The sequence below is a fragment of the Hipposideros armiger genome, unplaced genomic scaffold (assembly GCF_001890085.2).
Source record: "Hipposideros armiger isolate ML-2016 unplaced genomic scaffold, ASM189008v1 scaffold_664, whole genome shotgun sequence".
NCBI lineage: Eukaryota > Metazoa > Chordata > Mammalia > Chiroptera > Hipposideridae > Hipposideros > Hipposideros armiger.
This window is the reverse complement of record NW_017732014.1, coordinates 183,674-192,468: the sequence shown is the minus strand read 5'-3', so window position 1 is coordinate 192,468 and position 8,795 is coordinate 183,674. Positions and strand designations below refer to the sequence as shown.

Here is an 8,795-nt window from a genome sequence, read left to right as displayed (position 1 = left end):
GCAGAAGAGTCCAATTTTTCCCTTAGGGGCAGACAGAGGGGTGACTCTGCCCAGAATGTTGCAATAGATACCAAGATGGCCACACTTTATTTCCCATCCCCACACACTTTTTTGCAACATGACCTTACTACTTCCACATCAAGAGGTGGTGTTGCCTTACAGCTTCATCCTCGAATGCCCCCCTCTCCCCACCAACCCCTGACCTAATGAGGTCCCGAGGGAGTGTCTCAGAATGCTCCATGAATGCTCAGAGACCCCATGAAATGATGTCGGTTATCTCCCTTATTTTCATGGCCATGGTACAGATGCACCATCCTGGGGGTTGTGTGTGTGGGAGTATGAAGGCACAGCAGGTGTTGGAATACAGTGGGGCTGGTTGATGAAAATTAGCCATAAGACACTTATCACACGGACTTTATAAAAAAACAAGTTTCACTTCTTTAAAGTTTCACATTGGCCCGATTTGGGGCTCAGTTCTGAAAAAAACTACAGCCCCCTGGCCTCACTTTAACTCTATAATTGACTCTTACGTTTCTTTAACCCTACACTCCTCACACCCCATCACCCTTACTACACAAAACATCACAAGGTGGAATCTATTTTCTCACCCCTTAACTCTGGGTTGGCCTCATGACTTGCTCTAATCAATAGACTGTGACAGAAGTGACACTATGCCAGTTCTGGGCTTAATGCTTTAAGAGCCGCTGGTTTCTACTTCTTCTTCCTCGGAAGCCAGCCAATATACCATAAAGAAACTCAGCTAGGCTACAGACTGATGACAGACCACGTGGAGAGAGGTCCTGGAAGGTGAGAGGCTGTACTGAACCTCCCAGTCCCAGTAGAGTTCCCAGCTGAATGCAGCCATATATGTGACCTCAGCCTTCACTCCTTGGAGCAGAAGAACTGCCTAGCTGAGCCCGGTCAACCCACAGAATGGTGAGAAATAATAAATCATTGTTGTTTTAAGGCATGAAGTTTTTTTCTTTAATTGTGGTAAAACAAACCCAAAAAAAACAAAAAAAACAAACCCACATTATATAAAATGTATCCTCATAACCATTTTTGAGTGTACAGTTCAGTAGTGTTAACTATATTCATATTCTTGTGAAACAGAACTCTAAATGTTTTCATTTTGAAAAACTAGAACTCTCTACCCTTCAAACAACTCTCCATTTCCCCTCCCCCCAGCCCCTGGAAACCACCATTCTACTTTCTGTTTTCCTTGATTTTGGCTATTTTATTTCCTCATGTAAGTGGAATCATGCAATGTATTTGTCTTTTTGTGACTAGTGAAGCTACGACATTTTTAAAAAGTTATTTTTCAGTTACAGTTGACACACAATATTATATTAGTTTCAGGTGTACAACATAGCAATTAGGCATTTATACATACCTTACAAAGTGATCACCCTGACTAGTCTAGCACCCACCTGACACCATACACAGTTATTACAACATTATTGACTATATTCCCTATGCTGTACTTTACATCCCCATGACTATTTTGTATCTACCAATTTGTATTTTTTAATCCCTTCACCTTTTTCACCCATCCTCCCAACCCTCTCCCACCTGACGACCACCAATTTGTTCTCTGTATCTGTGGGTTTGTTTCTGTGTTGTTTGTCAAGCCACTACATTTTGAGTTGATTTGTTATTCAGCAATAGCTAAAACAAAGGTGGCATCAGGTTTTAAACTCACGTCCTCCCCTGCAACCAGCCTCTGTCCTCCAGGGGTGGCAAAAGGCTACCATGGCTGGAGTCAAGATAGCAAACACAGGAAGGCAAGGAGAGGCCTTGCTGTGCCTCCAGCCATACCTGTTTCTGCCTCCCTCACCCGATCCTGTCCCAGGGGCACTCACCCAGGATACCCGCCGTCTGAAGGCAGTAGTTCCTATCTTCCGGGCAGGAGAGAGGGTCGCAATGGTGGAGGTCTGAGCAGGTGAAACAGGTGGTGACCTTAGTCTTGTTGTGAATCGAAGTTGCATCGGGGCCTGGGGAGAGAGGAAGATGAACTGGCTGGAGGACTGCCTGGGTGTGTGCGTGTGTGTGTGCGCGCGCGCGCGTGTGTGTGTGTGTGTGTGTGTGTGCGCGTGTGTGTGTGTGTACATTTCTGGGCATCTTGGTATGTGCCTGTGACTGTGCAAATATACCACGTGTGTGCTCTTCTTCCATGGTACAGTTTGTGTGTACGAGCATGCAGGCCTGTTTCTCTCTGTGCACACATGGTTGAGCATGCCAATGTTGAACTCGAGTAGGTGCGAGTAGGTATCTATGTGTATATCCGTTTGAAGAGAGCATGTGTTTATGTGGATGTGTGTAAGGGTGGTTTTGTGTGTGTGTGTGTGTGTTTCTGTGTCTGTGTGTGTCTGTGTTTCCAGCAAAGCTTGGGGTGCTTGGATGTATACACTGGTGTACAGATGTGACCGTTTGTAGATGTTAGTAATCTGTTTGTGTGTGCATACGAATATTTGGCGCTATTGTACGTTTGAGCAATTTGTACCTGTCTCTTTCCCAGTCCACCTGTATAGCTCTGACAACCAATGTGGCCCTGCACAGGTATGTTATGTGTCTGTAGGGACTGTAGATGAAAAAGTTCCATGTCCCATGTTCCAGTTGTTAGAAATCCCATTTTGCCCTTTTTCCTTTCCATATTGTAAATTCTGAGTTCCCAGGTCTGCCTTTTTTTTTTTCTTGTTGTGATCCTTAGTTTAATCCACTGCTTAGTTTTGAAAAGTAAAACTCCTAGCAGCTGGTTATCAGAGGATGCGAAGGTGAGAATGTTCCCGTTTTGCCTGCAGACTCAGCAAACAGATCCTCTTCTGCCTCACAGAACCGTCCTTGCTGTGGTTTCCAGCAAAAGTGTCTTCCATGTCCCCAGAGTTAAGGAACTGCTGCTCTACCCGGGTTTGAAAATTGCCTTTCTCACCTCTGAAACGTCTGTAATTCTGTCCAGTTGTCTCACTTAGAAAGCTGCTGCCCTGGGAAGTACTATCTCAATTAGCACCTCTCTTTTCTGGAAGACAAAAACTATTGTCAATGTTCTTTGGTAAGCCAAAAGAACATGGTTGGCAAATCTTCTTTCACAAGTAGGGAAGTGAAGAAAAGAAAGAAAAGACCATCATATTTCTCACTTAAGCCAAATTGAGATCTCTAATTTCTCTTACACAACAGGATGGTCGTGTTTAGAAATGGGGGCTCTTCTGTAGGTGTGTTTTGGATGCCAGGATATAAATGCGAATATTCGTAGATGTGTGGATATGTGCCAGTGGGAATTCCTGCTCCTGGGTGTATCAGGTGGTGTGTGTGTGCATGTGTGTATGTGTGTGTGTGTTTAAGCATGTGTACACGCATGTGAGTAACTGCGCTCCCTGGGAGAAACATTATGGTAGGGGGGAAGGGAAAACCGGGAAACACACAGGATTGGGGAGGACAAGTGGGATCCAGGGAGGGCAGAGAGGGAAGAGTCTTAGAAGGTCAGGGTTCAAAGCACCTGGCTGGGGGGTTGGAGGCCCGTAGTTGCATTCAGGCCCAGTCATGAGATGAAATCCAGATGTTTCCAGGCCCAGGGTGGTGTTCACTTGCAGTTTGCAGAAATCTGGTGTAGCACATCCCTTCAAGATTTGGGGACTCCCTGGAGAAAGAGGGGGAAGCTGTAGGGGGAGGCTCAGAGCCTTGATGTCTATCTTTCCCTGTCTCTCTCAATAGTTCTGTTTGATTCACTTTCCAATCTGCCTGGCCATTTCTTACAACCTCTTGCTGACAGCTCATTTTTGTGATTCTATCTTTATTCCTTCAAATATATCACCTATAGTTCTATTCTGGAATTGATAACTACAATAGCTGGATTCCTTGTGGGCCTACATCTATTGTTTGTTGCTTCGTCTGCCTCTCATGGTGGCTTGTTTCCTTGTGCATTTTATGCACTCTGATTGTGAACTCATGTTTGGTTGGTGTTGATCTGTGGGAATTCTGGCAGCTTTTCCCTGGAGAGGATTTGCCTTGGTTTGTACTGAGAGCCAGGAGGTGCTACCAATCTGGGATCATTTCAGCCTCCTCCCAAGGTCCCTGGCATATGTGGGAGTCTAAGTATCAGTTCCCCAACCACACTGCTGACCCAAGACTTAGTCACCCAAAGCAGGCTGTTATCAGCACTCGCTCTCAGAGCCACTATGCCTTTCCTATTTGTTCACTGCTCTCGTTCTGATTTTTGTTCCCTTTTAAATTTTGTTGGGGATACTTGGAAATTTCCCTAACTTCCCGTAAGCCCCAACAAGCATGGAAAAATATTTTTGTAGAGCATCTAGTTCATCTGTAAACAGTGGCATACCAAGGGAGATGGGGAGTGGGAACAATCTATCCTGGGAGCAGGCTATAAGGAGGTGTAGTGTTCATAAAGCATTTGAAAACAATAACGCCAACAAAAAGTCAACCTGCTTTTTATTATCACCATATACCAGCATTTCTAAACAATGATAGTGATTAAAATACTCTTCTCTGCCAGGGTGGACCACTCCCACCACTCCTGTTCTCCCTCCCCACCTTTCCAGTATGCCACTGTTTGTGGCAGGAAGACCCTTTAAAGGATCTAGTCCACCAGTCTGTTAAGAACAGAAACCCAGGCCACTTCTCTATCCCTCTGCTCACTTCATAGTTAGTGTATCTTCTAGTCAGTGTGGTTCTATGCTAAGTCTTTTGCTCAAAAAGCCTCTGCTCCAACCATTTGCAAACACATAGTGGGGATTTTAAACTATATCTGCAAATGCTTTGGCACATCAAGAAGTGAGGGTCTACACCTCTTCCCTTGATACCAGATGGGCTTTTGTGACTCTTTCAACTAATAAAGCATGGTAGAAAGAACATGATGTGACTTCCAAGGCTAAACCATAAAAGACCACGCAGCTGCCACCTGGTTTGCTGGAATACTTGCCCTTGAAGTCTTCAGCCGCCATATAAAGATGGTGGCAGCCATGCCGTGAGGAAGCTCAATCTAACCAATGTGAAGAGACCACGCGGAAAGGCCCTGAGTCTACATGTGTGACAGAGATGCTCAGCAAGCCCTGACTTGCCCTCAGCCCTGCAGTTCTAGCTCCAGCCACCACCCTCTGACTGCAACCTTGTGACAGATCCAGGACTGTCCAGCTGAGCTCTTAATGAATTCCCAAGTCACAGAAACCATAAGAGAGCTAATAAGATGGTTGTTGTTTTAAGCCACTATGTGTGTGAGTGATTTGCTAAATAGCAACACATAACCAGAACACACATGCAAATGCACCTTGACACATTTGTGCAGGTGAGCAGGAGGCCTGCCATGCAAATGACCTCCTGAAGGGAGCCCTTACCTCCGCTCCATGTCCCGTTGAGGGTGACACACACAGTCTGGTGTCCGGTGCAGTTCATGACTCTGGTGGAGTCACACGGAGCCAACTTATCTCCAGAACAGTAATGACACTTCATCCCGTTGGGCTGGCCATTGGGTCCTGCCTCTGGTGGGAGTGAGTATAGTTAGGTGGGATGGGGGCTAAGGAACACCCCCTCCAGCCCTCCTTTCCCCTGCAGCCCTCTGTTCTCACTGCCTCCACCCGCCACCATCTGGAGCATTTGCCTCCAAAGTGGGACCAGCTTGGTCTCAGTCACCTCCTTCAGTTCTGGAAGACTTACTCTGAGGAACAGTGAACAGAGCCAAAGATGGGGCTGGCCCCACACTGTTCATTTGTCCTAAAGGAACGAACCTTTGGGATGGATCCTAAAGGTTCTTTTATTCATTCTACAAATATTTGTCAAGCACCTACTGTGTGCTAGGCCCTATTCTGGGGACACAGCACTGACCACAGAGACAAAAGCCCTCCTTTAAAGACCTTGACTTTCAAAAGAGATTCAAAAGCGATCCTGTTATTTTAGGTTTTAAGATATTGTGTGTTCTGCAAAAGCATGGGACTGTGGCTTCCGGGTTCCCCACCATCTGATTAACTTTCTTAGAGAGTTGAAACACTTAAGAGGAAGCTGTTTAAGCATATTTTTCCTGAAACAAAACTAAGCCACAAAGTGGTTTAATGTGGGTTTATATCAAAACATCGGCAGATACTGAAAAGCAGACTCAGAAAACATAACTATAGAACCGTGCTGGCTAATACATGGCCACTGTCCACCTGTGGCTAGTCGGCACTGGAAATGTGGCTGGTTCCTTTAGCGATGTGCTACAAGCATAAGACACCTGAATTTCAGAGGCTAAGTGTGAACAAAGAATGTAAAATAGCTCACTAATGATATTATACTGATTACATACATGTTGAGATCATATTTTAGGTTATCTTACATAAAATATATGATTAAAACTAATTTCACCTGTTTCTTTGTAACTTATTATTATTATTATTATTATTATTATTATTATTATTATTATTGAGGAACAGTGTGTTTTTCCAGGACCCATTAGCTCCAAGTCAAGTGGTTGTTTCAATCTAGTTGTGGAGGGCACAGCTCAGTGGCCCATGCGGGAATCGAACTGGCAACCTTGGTGTTATAAGCACTGCACTCTAGCCAACTGACCTAACTGGCCGTCCCTCTTTGTAACTTTTTAACGTGGCTACTGGAAAAACTTTCATTACATATATGGTTCACATTATATTTCTACTGCACAGTGCTCCAGTCAATCCTCAACCAAAAGACAATTACTCCAAGTATTTCAAGGTAGTCTCTTCGATCTTTCTTCACTCATGGGTCTTTTGCTCAAAGCAGCTTTAATGGTAACTGACATTTTATATTCTGAATAGCACATCCACCTCTCGGCTTGGACCTGGCTGTTTTATTTGGTTGAGGTGCACAGTTTAGGAGGAGAGACACCCCAGCAGTTTGAAAGGATGGCTAGTAGTCCCGAGTGTGCAGCTATCTCAGGTCTCCCCCATTGCTACCCCTGCCAAATACAAGTTCCTTTTTGGAGAAATGACCAAGCCACAAATAGTGATCTTTATCACCACTCAGGGCCAGATCTAGAGTGAGGTCAGTGAGAAGGCACTCACTGTCAAGGTTGTCCAAGTAGAGTCAGCACTTGAGAGCAAGCGTCTCCTTAAACTGTGCACCGTAGGTGCCTTGCTGGCCTTGTCCTACCTGGGCCTGTGGCCACCCATACCATTTCTTGTTCTGCTTAACTTGCCTTCAGGGGAGCCCCTCTCCAGGAGAAAAGAGAGTCTGGGGGCTTTCCTTTAGTCCTCCAATAAGCACAGCTACAATTTAGGGAGTGCTTACTACATACCAGCCTTGCGCTGGTTGCATCCTCTGCAAAACTTTGTCCACCCATTTTCCAGATGAGAAGACAAAGGTTCTCCTTGCCCCCATCAGGCAGGCAGAATTGCAAACCGAGGCCAAGCTCCCATGACACCCCACTGGGTGTATGACAAACCTGGTTGGGTAACCTGGCTGCAGTTGTCACAACAGGCCATGGTGACCCAGAAACTTGAGTGGGGTCCATAGGTCAAGGCATAGACACCTTCACGGCATTCCCGAGGGGACACACATGACCCGTTCTTGATGAGAGTCCCATTTTCTGGGGATAGAGGTTGAAGAGGGGAGATTAGAGACACCACCGCCTCCCCAAGCCCTCCCAGACCTCTGCTCCTCTGTAGCAATCCCCAGAGGTCAATCTGGGACCTCAGCGGGCGTTGAGAGCACCCCTGCCCTGCACCTTAAAAGCACCTCATTCGTGCCTTTGCCCTCTAGCCCCTGCCCACCCACTGTGTCCATCATCTCTGCCCAGCCCCCTCCAGTCCCCACCCAGCTGCATCTGGCTGAACAAGCAGGAATCCTGGGCGTGAGGACAAGTTCTCTCGGTGCAGTTTCCCAGCAAAGAGCAGTCTGGACATGTCCTGGAGGTCCCTGTGAGGAGAGAGGAGTGATCAGACCCTGCAATTTGAGAAGGAGAGAGAGAGGGAGAGAGAGAGAGATTCAACAACAGGAATAAGGACTGGGGGGTGGGAAGGCTATTGGGAGGTCAAGAAACATTTTTTTGAAGGTGTGCAAATGGCTTCCGGTGGGCTAAACAGCGTGGGCCAAGGTTTAGAGATGCGGACGGGTGTCTCTAAGCTGGAGCTGCTGGCAGTCTCTATCTTATCCACCAGCTCTCTCCGTGGAGCTCTTTCTCTGAATAACACCCCCCTTGCAAGCTCAGAGGAAAACAGATACAAGTGGAATTTCCCGACTTAGTCTGGGCTGGGAGGATCACACCTGTCCAGTCAGCCTTCTTGACTTCCAGAGAGGCCCCGAGGCTCTTCCAAGAAGCCTCCAGGTTCTCAGAAGCAGTCTGAAAACTGCTGACCTTCCTCTCAGAGAGGAGGAAACTGAAGCCAGGTGGACTTGGAGTCTCACCCAAAACCACACAGTGACATCCTGGCTAGGTTCTAGGCTGCTTAATTCCCAACCTGGGCCAGCACTGGCTGCAATAGAACCAAGGGGGAGGTAGGCAGACAAAGTAAAGGAATAATAGTTATTATTCCTGACTATCAATAAGAGTCTCACTTCAGACAGGCCTACTTATGGCCCAATACTACTCTAAGCTCTTAAAAAGCTCCCCGAGGGCCGGCCGAGTGGCGCGATGGTTAAGAACTGGCTTGGGACGCCAGAGGGTCCCGGTTCGGATCCCACATATGAGGGCCAGTGACACTGTCTTCTACAGCTAAGATGCTGAACAACAGCTCAACCTGGAGCTGGGCTGCCGTGAGTCGCCGGCAACGGCGTAGGCTGCAGCCCCTGTGGCAGTGGGTTGCCATGGGCTACCGTGTGTAGCCAGCAGCCAGCGTGAG

General features: G+C 46.8%; 1 protein-coding gene across 1 annotated transcript in view; it reads right to left on the bottom strand.

Annotated features, from left to right (window-relative positions):
- Window positions 1-2,996: 2,996 nt before the first annotated feature.
- The window catches only part of LOC109372785 (phospholipase A2 inhibitor and Ly6/PLAUR domain-containing protein), an 11,559-nt gene continuing 5,760 nt past the window's right edge, over window positions 2,997-8,795 (bottom strand). The window contains exons 2-6 of the mRNA XM_019626231.1: window positions 7,771-7,872; window positions 7,400-7,543; window positions 5,343-5,486; window positions 3,494-3,634; window positions 2,997-3,016 (exon numbers count right to left, since the gene is read on the bottom strand). Coding sequence (XP_019481776.1) covers window positions 2,997-3,016; window positions 3,494-3,634; window positions 5,343-5,486; window positions 7,400-7,543; window positions 7,771-7,872 — 551 coding nt within the window. The remainder of the gene's footprint in view (window positions 3,017-3,493; window positions 3,635-5,342; window positions 5,487-7,399; window positions 7,544-7,770; window positions 7,873-8,795) is intronic.